The sequence below is a fragment of the Tribolium madens genome, unplaced genomic scaffold (assembly GCF_015345945.1).
Source record: "Tribolium madens isolate multiple individuals breed KSU strain unplaced genomic scaffold, Tmad_KSU_1.1 Scaffold_97;HRSCAF=244;Tcas5.2_LG3a, whole genome shotgun sequence".
Classification (NCBI taxonomy): Eukaryota; Metazoa; Arthropoda; class Insecta; order Coleoptera; family Tenebrionidae; genus Tribolium; species Tribolium madens.
The window spans coordinates 14,102,077-14,118,538 of NW_025401069.1; the positions used below are offsets into that span (position 1 = coordinate 14,102,077).

Below are 16,462 nucleotides of genomic sequence, written 5' to 3' on the forward strand. Positions count from 1 at the left end.
ATTGCGCGGAAAGGCGAGCTGCAGGAAACGCGACGAGTTACATGGGAAAAACGATAGATGGCGCTGTGCGAAAACTCGCCCCAAGGCCATCTGAATCAACAAGCTGCGCTTATAAGGCCGTTTCAATTTTCGATTTTTCCATATAAACTTTGTTTCTGTGACATTTCAGGAGTCAGTACCTTATTTGGCTCCATCTACCGATTTCGATCGCAGTCGATTGAGACTTTTTAGACTTTTTATTTTTAGGTTAAATGCTTAAATCAATCAATGAATCATCAATTAAAACATGAATGCTATAAAATATCCAAGATCCGAGCTTATTTTAGGTACATTCTGGACTAGCAAAATACTAATAAATTAGAATTGCAAAAAAACATGAAATCATAACACAAGGTAGGTTGAGAACAATTTATAAATTTAATATTTTTCTACAAAGTGATTTGTTCTGGATTGCACATTTTTTCTTTAATAAATAAATAATTTTCAGGTAATTTCTACCACTTCCATTAATTCAGAACGTAAGCCGTTAGAAACGCCTGCACCGTGTCTCCAAACTCCAGACTCATTTGACAAAAATTACATAATTTCAAGTCTATTTCGATTTGATTTTGATCGACAAAGCGATTTAAAAGTAGGTGATACTCATGATTTTGATTTAAAAAATGTTTCAGATGCAATAAGTTCGGAAGAAAAATTTGTCTTACTAGATAAGATTCAAAATTAAAAAAAAAAGTTACAGGAAGCAAATGTAAGATTTCAAATGTTGAATAAGTTGTACGAAAATAAACTTGAAAAACTAAAGAAAATGCAGGAAAACATTGTGAAGTGAAAATTTAGTCAGACGCGAAGGACTTAGAACCAAGGGCTGTTTTTTCTTGATCGAATTTATAATTGTTACCTAAAAAAACATGATTGCCTGAATTGAACTGTACGTCATTTTATTGCCTGGAGSTACATTTCTCCAAAAGGTTATGAATTTGCGAGAAGAAGACAATGTTTAAAAGCTCCATCCAAATCCAAAGCAACTTTAAACAGATATACATATGGGAAATTCACAAGGGATTTTCTCAAAACAGAAAAATAATAGAGAACTAATTAAAAGAGAATAAAATCAATCTTTGTGTAAAGTGAAGGTGGCAATTTTGAAGGGAAGATGATGACGCGTGCGGCGCACAGGCCAGCGCCCTGCGACAGCGGCAGTGTGTCCGTATCACTCTGACTTTGTTAACGATAATTACCATTTTTCAATAAATTTAGTTTTGGGGAAACAAGCGTATTATTTCACATTTGTATTTTTTATTCGAAGTATTGAAGAAATAATAAAGAGTTATTGTAATTATCTTGTAAATTTGTAAAGATTAAAAATAACTATCTAACCCAAATGTAAATCTTTATTTTTTTAAATAAATAAAATTATATTTTCGTATAAAATGTTATAATTTTTGATGTTTTTCGACTAGTTCTTAGAAAAAATTACAATCAAAAGTAAGCAATTACGCATTGATTATACAACCCATAAAACACAAAAGTAAATTTTAGTATACAAAATTTTTTCATGGTTGCATTAATCGTCCACCGAGGGCGCGCAATAAGGTTCTGTCTTTTTTGTTTTCATGGCCACTATGCAGAAACAGTTATCATGGAGAATGAAACGGCCTTATAAGCGCAGCTTGTTGATTCAGATGGCCTTGACTCGCCCATGGCCAACTTCATCTGTCTTCCGCTGGGATCCATACGGCCGTAACCGAGTCGTCATAGGCGTTCCTGAAATACATGTAATGTATTAACGCGTATATAACAGATGCAGAGTACTTTTAGGAACCAGTGTAAAGGATCAGTTTGTGTTTATATTCTGTTAATCTAAAAAAACTTAGTAATTGAAAACTTATTTAAAACTCGTTTACACAAAAAATGTACGCGTCTTATTTTTCATAAACTTACTCCTATATATAACTTATGAGTGCCATTCATATTAAATTGGATAATAGAAAACATTAACGCAATACTAAAATTATTATATGTGTGTACATATCGCGAGATGAAGTACATAGATTTGTTGTATAATAATTTAAAACAGAAACAGATTTATATAGATTCATGGAACACCATTATTATTATCGTTAACCACGTCTCTCCGATTACACACACGCTATAATATTTCGATTAAGATTAATTTGAAATAAATTCAAACTGATTCTTTTAAGGTTATCAACACTAAAGGTCGGATTTTTATAGGTCTTTGGGAAACATTGTTTTTATACATATTATTTTGTGTTTAAGTTTTTTTCTGTTTTCTTAATCCTAAAATAATTCGACCTATAGTTATCACACTATCAAATCAGGTTGATGTAGATCTCTTCTAAAATTTTWCGTTTATTCAATTTTTTTTAATACATGTCTATAAGCTGCTTCAAATCGTCCGTATCTRCTTTTCATAAGTTATATAGCCGTGTMGGTAAATAAAAAGTGTCAAGGTAACAACACGTTAATAATTAATTWAAAATGTCAAATGTCAAAAAATAAATGTTAAAATTTTCTGACCGATGGAATTTTTTAAATATTTTTTTCATGTTCCTAGTATCTTATCTTACTTGAAATTCTTCTCTGGGACGCGAGTTCTGACACACCTGTATATTAATTAATTATTAATAATTATTGTTATGTATAAGAATTTCTGGGTTAGTTTCAGTAATCATCTAGTTCCCAGCTGTTGTCATGTCATGAAATTGGTAGATCACAGTATGATTGCGAATAAACAATTTCCATGGAGAATTCTACATTTTAAACTTTTTGTTGTGATATTACAATTTGAAACCTGTTCGGTTAAAATCATTTTTATCTCTTAAATGCTATTTTTTTAATATTTCGCACTGATGAAAGATTAATTGTGATTCAACGTATATGCAGATATTATCAATTTATAATTTCACTTTCTTCGAATGTTTTGCTTTATATTTTTTTTACACAGCATCTTTGCCTGACCATGGTAGTTTGAACTAACCTTATGCTTATGCGGTTATATTTCTACAATTGGCTTTCAATTTAGCTTTGTTTTTAGGGGTAAAAACCTTCTATCAAATTATTGTTAAATCAAAAATTAGACTCATATGATTTTATTGATTTTTTAAATTGATGTATAATTTATAATTTAATTTATTTATAATTTTTTGTATATTGATTTAACGACTTTACATTCGTTGTTTTTAGTTATACGAAGCTAATTAATATGGGTTATACATTTGACTATTTCTCGCACTTAACATTCATTGTTTGCCTTTTACTCACTTTTAAAAATATATATCTTTAGTCTAGATTTCTTCACATTTCCAGGCTGTTAATATTCTGTTACATAACAAAATGATCTGGTTATATTTACATTTATTTTTATTTATATCTATTGTTTCTATGTAACAAAGTACAATGTTTCTGTGATGTGGATGTAATCTAACATCAGCCATCCACTGCGATAATCTGTAATTCTAATAGATGTGCAATCTTCAAAAACAATAAAACTTTACAACTGAAATTATAACATGTAGGCAATTCAGAATTTTATTTTGGAATTGTATCTCTGGAGTACAATTTTAGTTAACAACACTCCAACTGTCTTCTTAGGTTGTACATTAAATATTAATGAAAATAATACTTTATACCTAGGGACTTTTCTATCGCCACTTTTGTCACTTTTCACAATGTTTTTTCTATTATACGAAATAGTGGAGCCTTTTAGCCTAAATTTTGTGAGTTGGAACGGACATTTCTCTTTTACACAGAAATCAAATTTCTGTAGCCTATTTCATCTCAAAATACGCAGTTGTGACGTTACCAGTGTAGCGATAGAAATATCCAGACGTTTATATTTGTGTATAACTAGTGTGATGGTTTACATCTATTTTTTAGTTATCATACCGTTTATATTAGCTCGTGATAATGAACTTTTATTACAAGTGTATTGTCTTTTATTACTCACACATTTTGTTTTTCGTATTCTTTGTAAAAATATTTACAAACAATAGTTGTCTGACAACAGAAAGTGTTTTTAGAAACTATTGTTGTGAATATTTGTAAAGAATATGGAAAATTAAATACAAATTTAAAAAAAAAATAATTATGGGCTATTCAAATCGCCCGCGCTAACTGTTAGTACAGGCAGTCAACAAGAGATGTGCTAAGTGTAACTTTCGCTCGGTCGCAATAAGGACAGATGCGTTTCTGTTTATCTCTGTTGTTCTGTGGCCGTAACACAAGGATGGTAGACGTAAAGGATTGCTCAGGCTCACGAATCTGTCACGTGGTCCATGCTGTGACGTCACAACTGGTCTTTAATCGCGTCAAATAAAGTTCATAGACTTCAAGAAGGATATCGATAGGCGGAGCCAATGCGAACTCGGTGTAGTGGGGAAACTTCAGCAGTGGCGTAACACAGAACCATTCTGTGAACAAAAGGGAATTGTAGAGTTGCATTTTTTTTTCGTATATTTATTGACTGTGATATTAAATATAAAAAATTCATAGGATGCTCCACGATTATTTCAAAATACGGTGATATTAATTTCTGTATAAATAAAATACGAACAAACAGTAACGAATAGATTCGTTTATTAAAAATGTAAACATATTAAAAAACAATTTTTGTATCATAATTAATTTTAATTAATTTTTCAAAGTTAACATTTATAAGATGCCCCTGTTAATAAGTAGGTATATTAAACATTTTTTAGTGATGTTTTGTTTTTATACCTAGTCTATTGACTATATAAGAAGATGAACCCTCAAATTCTTAGCGACCAATCAATGACTCTTGTAATAAAAAAAATATATTAAAGAATTTTTTGTATTATCGACTTACTTCAAATCTCGGATTTTTAATTTGTCAAATTATATCACTATCTCATAATCTTTAGACCTCATAATTTTGTTTCATTTTTGTCAATGTTTTAATTTTCGTTTGAAAGATATGAAAAAAAGTTTAGGCCCATACATCAAATCGAAAACTTTACAGTAGATTTCACAACATTATATTGCCGCAAGTACAAAGTTATCAAGTTATTATGTATATATATATACAGGATATTCCGTTTTTATTGTTACAAGTTAAATTTTAAGACAAAAGTTTTCTATAAACATGTGTTGAGAAATACTATGTAAAAAAGCAATACCTGAAACGGGTGCGTTTTTAATAGGTTTTTAAATTACAACGTTTGGTATAGCTGGTAACCTTTACACCTAAACGAGATAATTAAAGATCAAATGTATACCTTAAAAAATGTGAGTACCTATAGAAATCGATTTATTTCTTGGAGTTATTGCATTGTGTTTTGTATTAGCTTTTTATCATTTTTGTCAAACAAAAGTGTCTATTAAATTGAAAGAGTTGAAAGTATAACTCTAATATCAGTTAGTGTTTCAAAAGTTATTTAACTTGCTTAGATGCCTTAAAAATGTTATTTATTAATAAAGTAATAAAATATTTTTATTACAGTATGTGGATTATTTGTTTTCCTCGAATAAATAAGTGCGAATACACGCCACTGCTCTCAGCTGATTTCAGAACTCCCCTATATTTACGAATGGAGTCGTCCGCGACGAGTTTTCGTCTTTACGCATCCCTTCCATCGATATCCTTTTTGGTTTCTATGAACTCTACATGGGAGTTAATAGGAGCAAATACCAAATAATGCAAATAAAAGTGAATTATGACATTAATTTGTTAAAATCGCTTTTGAATTTATAATGAAATTATTGTAGTTATAATTTGAGGTAATACAAAATAGAATTTTCTGTTTATTTGTGTCCAAAAATTGAGTAAATCTGTTTTCTAATCGGGGTAATCAGACGCAATAATTCCAATAATTCATTGTTCTCCATTTTAATGATATATAAGACATTAAGAATAGGAACAAATTTTTTACTTTTTATATTGACTAGTATTCTTTACGTTTTAAAATGCTCAAACAAAAATTATTTAGGTAATAAATAAATTGCCATTGAAATTTTTTGGTCACAAACTCGTGAAAATATCTATAATATTCCTAGGTATACATACAAAATAGAAACGGGTTTTATTTTTGACAATTTTATATACAATAAATTTTGTTGATAAATAATAATACAAAATTTAATAATGGATAATAGGTAAAAAAATCTAAAACAAAATAAACCATTTTTATAATAACTTTAAGACTTTAAAGAAGAAAGAAAAGAGCAAAACGACTTTCAACACAATATAAATTTTATTTCTTCAAATAAAACATTTGGTAGCTGCACTAAGCTTGAAGTTTGAAACCAGCGTAGGTACAATCAAAATTCAGTTAAATGATATCCCAAAAATTAAACAAAGATTAAATAGTTAATAGTTTGGCCGTAATCGCCGTTCAAAAAGTGAAAATTGTCAAAATTGTGAAACTTTAAACGCGTTTTTCTACGAAACTATAGAACTTCGAGCAAAAGGCTAAAAACCATTAAAATTAGCTTGAAATTATCTATTTATTGGCGCAAACCGGGAGTCGCTCCGGATTATGGTTCCGGGTACAGAGCCATTTTTAGTTTTTTTAAAAAAAAATTCATATCTCAAAAACTATGAGTCTTAGGTCAACAGGGTTTGTACAGGCGTGTTCTCCGGTTAATTTTACATATAGTACTAGTTTTTCATAAGAATAAAAAAAATTGATTTTTGTTCAAAATCGGATTTTTCTAGACTTATTCTTAACTTTATTACTCAATATCTCAAAAACTATGCATCGCAGAGTATTTTAACTTGTTTACGACTTTTATTAAATTGACTATTTTTACGATTTTACTACCGCTTACTTCAAAAACTCAAAAAATTCAAAAATTTTGAATCTTGACCCAATAAGATTTTATGCACTTATTTGAGTCTTTAAGACCTCTAGAAATGTAAAAAACGTAAAATAGATCAATTTTAAAGATTTTTTTTTTTTAATTTTTGTCGAGATTTTGGTCGATTTTTGGCACCCGGAGCGGTCTAATGGCGATAACTCCGGACTTATTAGAGATAACCTCTTATATTTGGTACCGTTAGATAGAAAATTAAATTTTCTGACATATATTAAAAATTTCAGTGCTCTACGATGAATAGTTATCGAGAAAATTTCTGATAAATTCTTGGATCTAGGAAACGGAGTAGGGAAAAAACAGCATTGACACCAAGATTTTTATTAATGTAATCACTGGTCTTTTGTGACAAAAATATATAAACATCAACAACATAATTATGTACAATTTGGCGATGGCGATCCGTTCAACAGTTTTTGGCAAGTAATAATCATGAAAAGGTCATTTTTCCATCTATCTATTTCGAAAACTTGTAATTGCGTCTTGTAAATGCCGCAACGGATGCGGTGACAGCCAAATCAAAGAAAAATTTTTTGATTTCCCCATCCGGAATGACTAGTCGACACAATTTAAAGTGAAAACAAGAAAAAATTTAGCTAAAGTGTGGATCAAATGTGCGAAATGATACTAGACTAGAAGAATCTCAATTAAACCAATTTCTTGATTTCGTCGTAAAGTACAAGAACGATGGCGCCGCCAGTACCGCGGAGGACGTTGGAGAAGGCCCCCTTGAAGAAGGCGGCGGTGCCCTCGGTCTTGGCGATGGTGGCCCAGCAATGGATGGTGTTTTTGTAGATGATTTCGGTCTTCTTTCTCCCGGATTGCATCATCATGCGTCGGCGGACGGTGTCGAAGGGGTAGGAGACGATACCAGCGATGGTGGTCACAGTCTGCAATTTTACCATTAATAAATACCATCTGACGCAATTTGCCCATTTACCTGGGCAATAGCCCATGAAATGAGAAGAGGGGTGTTCTTGGGGTCGGGCAAAACGCCCTTGGCTGTGTCGTAGAAGCCGAAGAAGGCGGCACGGTAGATGATGATGCCTTGGACGGAGACTCCGAAACCGCGGTACAAACCGATCAAGCCATCAGCTTTGAAGATTTTCACCAAACAATTGCCCAAACCGCTGAATTCGCGCTCGGCGCCCGCCTTGCCCACATCGGCGGCTAATCTACAAGAAAAATCAATATACAGGGTGTGTCAAGCAAGATTAGATACCAAGAACATGGGAAAAATGTTTAAAGAAAAATTGGTAATTTTTACAAAATACAAGTCGATTCGGCTAAGATGACAAGTCTAAGTGAAATGTTTTTTTTGTGTAAGTGTTGTTTTCAACTATCTAAAAACCAAAAATTAGCCATCTTATCTAAATCACCCTACATCTCTTATTTTCGTTCAATTTCGTAAATCAAATTTTATACTTTACAAGATATAAAATAACGACGTCTCCAATTTCAGAAAAATTTATCAAAAAATTGACAATATAGAAGACAATTCAGCTAAGTCTAAACGACATTGTTTTAATTGTGTCTAAAATATCACGATTTCTTTTGTATAAAAATGATTTTCAACTATTCAAAAACCAACATTAGCCATCTTATTGGAATCATCCTATGTCTCCTATTTTTGTTCGATTTCACAAATTTTGAACTTTACCAGACATTAAATAGTGAATTTTCAAACAGACGACAATGTTTTGAATTTAAACAAACCCAATTACAAATTAATATTTCCAAAATTGGTAATTTTTACAATGTACAGGTCGATTCAGCTAAGATGACAAGTCTAAGTAAAATGTTCTACTTTTTTTCCAAAATTACACCTTTTTTCGTATAAGAGTTATTTTCAACTATCTAAAAACCAAAAATTGGCCATCTTATCTTAATCACCCTATATCTCCTATTTCCATTCGATTTTATAATCGTTAAACTTTACAAAATATAAATGGCGAGTTTTGAAACAGAAGACAATTTCTTGAACTTAAATTAATCTAATTTCAGAATAATATTTGCAATAATTGATAATTTTTACAATATACAAGATGATTCAACTAAGACGACACAATTCTAAACGAAATTTTTTATTTTTGTCTAAAATTTTACCTGAATCACTCTATATCTCTTATTTTCGTTCGATTTCCTAAATTTTATACTTTACAATATATAAAATAACGAATTTCAAAAATTTTCCAAAAATTGAAGATTTTTTTACAATATAGAAGACAATTCAGCTAAGTCCAAACGACATTGTTTTAATTGAAGGGGTGAGTTGATAAAGGTGTTATGTAACATTTTTTTTGAAAACTGGTTTTTCTTTTTTTTTTTCTTTCAAAACAATTTTTTTCGCAATATTCTTTTATTGAAAAAGACTTTTAAGTGTTAGTTTCTATTAGAAATGAAATTACCAAATGCTAAAGGCCTTGTGTACAACTTGTATTGTTGTATTGTGTATAAAGGTCTTAAAATATGTTTCAATAAATAATAAATAAATAAATAAATAAATAATAATAAATAAATATTTAAAAAAAGCACAAATAACACTATTTTCACTTAATTCAATTACTTTCCGACGTATTCTTGACAAAATTTTGCGAAATAATTGCGTTTTTTATTGAAAAACGTTTTAAACGCTCGAAAAGAGAATAAATTATGTCGTTTTTTATTTAGTCTGGTATATGTATTAATTTTGGGTATGTTTTTAGCAAAAATTAAAGAAAAAACCTTGTTTTAGTCTTAAAAATGTAACTACATGTTTGAAAAAAACAAAAGTAACATCATTTTCAAATTAATTATGTGATTTTTCGGTTTATTTTTGACGAAGTTTTGTGCTTTTGATTGAGAAATCTGCTAAAACGTTTGGAAAAGCAACCAGATGATTTTTTTTCGGTTCAAAAACGTGCTTAAACTCTTCAAAGAAGCAAAAAATAATTTTAGTTTCGTGATAGTTTTTTACCTCATTTTCGACGAAAATTTGCAATTCTGACTAAAAAAACGCCCTAAATCGGAAAAATGGTATTTTTTTTTTTATATTTAGCAAAACCTAAAAAAGTAAAAATAACACCATTTTTGTGTAAATTTAGCGATTTGTGACAAAATTTTGTAAATTGTTAATTGAAAAACGTGCTAAAACGCCCAAAAAAATCATAAATAAGGTCAGTTTCAACCCAGTTTGGTAATTTTGCAATATATTTTAACAAAATCTTACAAAAAAACGTCGTTGGATTGTGTCTAAAATTTTGTATAATAATGATTTTCAACTATTCAAAAACCAACATTAGCCATCTTACTGGAATCACCCTCTATCTCCTATTTTGTTCGATTTCGTAAATTTTGAACTTTACAAGACATAAAATAGCGAATTTGAAACAGAAGACGTTTTGAATTTAAACAAACCCAATTACAAAATAATATTGGCAAAATTAGTAATTTTTACATCATGTATTCATCGAACTAAATTTAAAATTAGCATCGAAACAACGCGGCCAAAGTCAAACTAAAATTAGAGCGTTTTATTACTCAATCTTGCTATGTTAAAAGTGACATGACGTGGCGTATTAAAAAAATACAAAAATAATTAATTTTTCAAAAATACTCGTAAAAATGTGTTATTCACTAAAACTTATATACAGGCTGTTTTCCTAATATTTCCAAAACTCACAAGTACATATTCTACATCGAAAAATAACACTAATTTGTCAAATAAACTTTTTCTTACGAATATACAGCGTGATAATTAATAAAGTAAAAAAAAATTAACTTAATTAAATTTTACAGGCTTTGTGAGTCACTGAAAGCGCTTATTTTGCGACAATTATTTTTACTCTTACTGAATTTTTTAATTTAATTTTTTGTTAATGTTATTTTTCGTTGTAGAATACGTGATTTTTTGTAATATTAATGTAGTTATGTATTCAATATCAAAAAAGAAGATTTAAATAATGAAAGTACTTGAAGAATACCCAAGTTTTGACTTTTTTTGACTTTGAGTATCTTTTTTGTTAAATTCTGTTTACTCCCTCACACAAATCTTTATTTTTTGAGAGTGAACCTAAAGTAATGCACAAAATTCTTATTTTTATGTTGTGTTAATGTTAATTATTTCAAAAAAAGTCCATTGTGTATAAAAGCGTGTTAATAGACAAGATTATAAATTTTCTAATTAACAAACGTGTCAACAATTTTTTTTGCTATTTATTTTTAATAAATCTGGAGAAAATCAAAATTATAGTTCCTTGACTCCAATTTTTCCAAATTTCCAAGAAGATTTTTTAAGGAATTAAATCCCACTTTTTTCTATTAAATTTCTGATTAAAGTCTAAAATGGGATTAGATGCCAAGTGGGCCATATTTTGCAGTGGTGCAAACTTGCGAAAAAAAACTTGCCTAGTTCTGGCGAAATCTAGGGGATATACGAAGCAAAGTGAAGTGGCACCAGCAGCACCACCGGAAGCAAGATTTCCCATGAAATAGCGCCAAAATTGAGTTTTCTTATCAACACCACTCAAGAAAATCTGCTTGTATTTGTCTTTGAAGGCAAAGTTGAGGGCCTGCGTGGGGAAATAACGGATGACATTGGCCATATTACCACGCCAGTAGGCCAAAACACCTTGTTCTTTGGGGATACGAACAAAGCAATCGACCATTCCTAGGAAAAAAAAAACAAAAATTAAATACCATATTTTTTCTATTAATTACAAAATTTGCTTCGGTTTACATAACGGTATCACAAATAGCAAACTTCAGGATTTGGCACACACTTGACAAGGAGTGTCCATCAAAACTCAGTTTGACATAGGGTAAAGCCGGGAAAGGTGGACCAAAAATCGAAATTTTTGGTCAAATACAAAGTAACAGTGGTTTCACATATTAAAATAGAGAAAAACAGGAATCCTTAAATTTCTTATTTTTTTCAAGCTTTCCACTTTTCTGTTCTTTGTTTTAAGCTTGAAATTTCCAGTTCTACCTTCAAATTTGTTTTAAAATCTTTTATTTTCTAAGCGTTTAAGAGTGCATTTTCCAAAATTTCACAAAAAAATCGAAATATTTTACCAAAACCAATCAAAAAGTTACAATTTTTTTTGTGAAATACTTGGATTTAATTCAATTTAATAAAATTTAAGAATAGCAGAAGATTTTTTTTTGCTCTGTTTTTCGCTTTATTTTTACTTATTCCTTTTCTTTTAAATTAAGTTGACAAACCTAAACTTTTCAGTTTTTGAAATATCAGTTTTGTTACAGAAATACTTCAAAATTTACAATAATTAATCAATTTTGGTTAAATGCGATGCACTTTTTTTGATTAAAGATTTGCATTATTTTTATGGAATGATGAATTTTCGGTTCCCTAAAGAGAACTCAATAATACTTTGCAATGCATATTTTAATTTTTTAATTAATTTCAATCGATTATTATTGAAAGAAAGAGAAGGAGAATTATTGACTATTATTTTATTTTGTATTATTATATTTATATACAATTTTTTTTAATAAAAATACCAAAATAAAATTTAAGAATTATCTACCAGAAGAATTTGTTTGCTTTTTTGCTCTGTTTTTCGCTTTATTTCCACTTATTCTCTTCCTTTTAAATGTAAGTTGACAAACCTAAACTTTTCAGATTTTGAAACATCAATTTTCTTAAAGAAATATTTCAAAATTTACAATAATTAATCAATTTTGGTTAAATGCGATGCAAATTCTACTTTTTTTAATTAAAGATTTGCATTATTTTTATGGAATGATGAATTTTCAGTTCCCCAAAGAAAACTTAATAATATTTAACAATGTATATTGCAAATGTTTTGTCAAAACTGAAACTTGAAAGCTTGCTTTTCTATTTTTTTTAAATTTAGTAATTCCACTTTTGTGGAATTAATTAAATTCTATATTTTTTCTATTAATAACAAAATTTGCTTCGTTTTACATAATTGTTTCACGTGCAGTTGTTGGCAAAAGGCAAATTTCGGAATTTGGCACCTTGACAAGGAGTGTCCATCAAAACTTAGTTTGACATAGGGTAAACTCGGGAAAGGTGGACCAAAAATTGAAATTTTCGGTCAATTACGAAGCTATACCATTCACAGTAGTTTTACATATTGTAAAGTTTAGAAATTTAAAAATGTAATTTTTTTAAACTTTGACGCAGAGAAACAGAAATCTTGAAATTTGTTTATTTTTTTTCACCCTTAATTTTTTTGTTGTAAAACTTTGTTTGATTGTAACAAATTTCATTTCCGTTCTTAAACTTTAAATTTCCTCTTTCAAACCTCATTTCTTTAAATTCTTACATTCAGCAGAATTCTGCTTTCTAGGCCTCGAAATTTCTGTCCTTGAACTCAAAATTCTCTTTATGAAGAAGCTTAAATTTCCCAAATTTCTACTTTTAGAGGCACAATTCGTTATTACATTTCAAATTTTGAACTGGTTTTTACTGTCTTTTCTGTAATTCAACCAAACAAACAAATTTAAACTTCAATAATTCCACTTTCCTGATGAGAATTGGACCAACAAAAAATGATGAAAATTTCTCTATTTCAAATTTGTTTTACAAGAAATTCTGATTACTAAATTACAACTTGTCTATAATAAGATTATTTTCTCTTAATTTTCCAAATTTAATATTCTAAATTGTATTCTAAAACTTGTTATTCTAATTTTGAAGCCGAGAATGAAGTTATTATAATTTTAAACTCTTTTTTTTTTTTCAGTTATAACTAGTCTAAATCACAATCACAAATTAGCAGTAAGTTTAAAGAAATTAAAGAAAGAAATTAAAGGGTGCTCGCGCGGCTTTGCCGCTCGTCCCCGTCTAGAACACTATCTGACTTGCAAATGATTTGTCAAAATAAAAAAAATAAAACTCGATTGGAATTTGACGTTAAATTCCAAAATCTTAACAAAAAATGTGAATAATGAAATATTTTTTTCTAATTTCTACTAGTTGCAACTTTGAATTCCAATTTTAAAGCTAAGAATTCTGTATTGAACTTTGCATTTCTAAAATTAACATGGTTTTGGCATTGAAACTCAGAATTTTGATCCTAGTTCATTAAAATCTTCAGTCCCTAATCAAAATTTCAGTTTATGAGCGTTTTTATCTATTCTTAACTTTCGAAAAGTTACAATTTCTAGAAACTGATCGCAAAAAAATATTTTTGTTAGCTAATTTAGATATTCAAAACGTAGAGAAAACGAAAAAACTGAAAATTTTTCGTTTCAAGATCTTGAATTTTCTGCTGAAAAACTTTTAGTGTATCTTAATGTTGTTTATTTTCGTAATTTGAAATTCTGCTTTCTAGGCCTCGAAATTTCTGTCCTTGAACTCAAAATCTTCTTTGTGAAGCTTAAGTTTCCCAAATTTCACCCTTCTACCTTCTACTTTATTCAAATTTTGAAATGGTTTTTAGTGTTTTTTCTGTATCTAACCAAACAAAAATTTTTAAAACTCCAATAATTCCACTTTCTTGATCAGAATTGGACCAACAAAAATTTTTCTATTTAAAATTTAGTTCTGATTAGGTACTAAATTAAAACTTGTCTATTACAAGATTATTTTCTCTTAATTTTCCAATTTTTAAATATTCTAAATTGTATTCGTCTTATTCTAATTTTGAAACCGAGAATGAAGTTATTATAATTTGAAACTCTTTTTTTTCAATTATAACTAGCCTAAAATTGGTTGCATAATCACAAATTAGCAGTAAGTTTACTAGTGTAGAAAGTAGAGATTAAAGGGGGCTGGCGGCTTTGCCGCTCGCCCCCGTCTAGAACTCACACTATCAGAATTTGTCGAAATTTATAGGGGTTGGCGGCTTTGCCGCTCGCTTTTGTATTTTTTTAAATTCTAGTAATTCCACTTTAATTGTCTTAAATTGGCTTTGAAAATGTGCTCCATCTCTCCCGGACTTACCCAACTTATGAACCGCATTAAATTACAATAATGAAATTGGGACGTTCCGATTTAGAACAGTGCAAAATTTATTTTTAAAATCCAAAAATAAGTTTGGTTACATAACAAACTTTTCCACGAATTTAACACATTTCGCCTCCAAATTTTTTGGTGTCAATTTCTCGTTTTACCTTTGTAGCGTTGGTCCGCAGAAATCTGTTTGGAGATGTGTTGGACTTGCAGAAGCAGTTTGACACGTTCAATGGGGGCCACACATGTCTTGGAAACGGCGGCGGAAATTCCTCCAGCGAGGAAATCCTTCATGAAGGCGACGGGATCGGCGAGAGACATTTTTCCCACTTAATGAATTAATTAAAATTTAATTAAAACTTGTGACTTGTGAACGGATCGCGCACTTGACTGCAAGTGATTCCCGGAGCTAAGAAGTGGTTATGATACGGCATGGGTCATGTGCTTTCCCGGGCATCCGAGCCCAAAATACACCGTTTTTACGTCACGAAACGCTCCTGAYTACGTCASAAAAGGAGGACTTTTTGCTCGCGGCCTTCAAAACACGAATTTAGATGTGCGAAAGGTAAAGGACGAAGAGTCAAGTTTGTTTTCATTGAACTATGGGTRTTATCGAGTGTGCTTTGGTGCAGTTTGCACGTGGCGTTATGTCATTGTCTCGCCGGAAATAGAATAGAGAGCATCAAGGTTGCCATTTTAACACACGTGAAGGTGTGGAAMTAACTGATTTTGTTTAATTYGTGCAGTCGGTAGGAGAAAAAATATCAAATATTATTTGGTTGAAACAATTAACTAGCAATTTCATTACAAATTAATGCATTTGTTTGTTTGAAAGTATAAGAAATTTAATTTAAAATGTGCCACTTCTGTCGCTCAAGCATATTTTCGTCATAACCACATTTAAATTTAATAATAACAAAATAAAAAAAATATTAGAAAAAGTTGATTTTGTTTGAATGGTGCAGTCAGTAGGATCACAAAACTTAATAAATGGAAAAAAATCTTATTTTGATTAAAATAAACATAAAAAAACAATTTAGTAAGAATTTTTAAACAAATAACTACTTTCATCACTTAGAAAAACACATTTCAATCGATCAGTGATAAAATTATTAACAATTTTGCCAATAAAAATTTATTTTGATTAATTGGCGCAGTCGGTAGGATTTAAGAAATCTTTTGTTTGAATATTATTTGTTTCTTACTTGTTGAAACCGTCATTAATACTTTTATTAAAGTTTAATTTATCAAAATTAAGATATTTTATTTTTAATTTTCCCTTTTTACCATTTTAGCTGTTTGTATAATGTTTCTCCGGTGTCTAATATTCATGTAAATTCTGATTTAATAATAACAATTATCAAAAAAGTTGATTTTGTTTAATTGGTGCAGTTAGTAGGATCAGAAAAATCAATAAATTTAGCTTTCTATGGACAAATTATTGTTTTTACCTGTTTGAAAAAATTAGTTAACAATTTTATTAAATTAAAGGCTCATTTTGAGTAAAATATGAGATTTATTTGAGATTTTTGCCAATTTAGAAATAAAATATATAAAAAAATATTTAGAGAGAATTTTTAAAACAAAGTATCTTTTTTACCACATGTAAACATATATTTAACCTACAGTTGTATTCAAATTGAGCAGAAATAAAATTGTGAACAATACTTTTGACAATAAAAAAAT

At 29.4% G+C, this 16,462-nt stretch overlaps 1 protein-coding gene and 2 long non-coding RNA genes across 4 annotated transcripts; 1 reads left to right on the forward strand and 2 right to left on the reverse strand.

Annotated features, from left to right (window-relative positions):
- Window positions 1-78: 78 nt before the first annotated feature.
- On the forward strand, window positions 79-1,268 carry LOC123014335. Of its 2 annotated transcripts, XR_006413319.1 has the most exons (3): window positions 156-171; window positions 247-393; window positions 488-1,268. It is a non-coding gene; the product is annotated as an uncharacterized LOC123014335 (long non-coding RNA). The 2 variants fall into 2 exon arrangements; XR_006413318.1 differs by having other exon boundaries at window positions 79-393.
- Window positions 1,269-1,373: 105 nt separating this feature from the next.
- LOC123014336 lies at window positions 1,374-2,130 on the reverse strand. The gene is made up of 2 exons (XR_006413320.1): window positions 1,813-2,130; window positions 1,374-1,764 (listed from the first exon to the last, which is right to left on the reverse strand). It is a non-coding gene; the product is annotated as an uncharacterized LOC123014336 (long non-coding RNA).
- Window positions 2,131-7,160: 5,030 nt separating this feature from the next.
- Window positions 7,161-15,182, reverse strand: LOC123014334 (ADP,ATP carrier protein). The gene is made up of 4 exons (XM_044413395.1): window positions 14,938-15,182; window positions 11,242-11,503; window positions 7,796-8,030; window positions 7,161-7,745 (listed from the first exon to the last, which is right to left on the reverse strand). The coding sequence occupies exons 1-4, from the start codon at window positions 15,095-15,097 to the stop codon at window positions 7,503-7,505; spliced, it is 900 nt and encodes a 299-aa protein (XP_044269330.1). The 5' UTR covers window positions 15,098-15,182; the 3' UTR covers window positions 7,161-7,502.
- Between the last annotated feature and the right edge of the window lie 1,280 nt (window positions 15,183-16,462).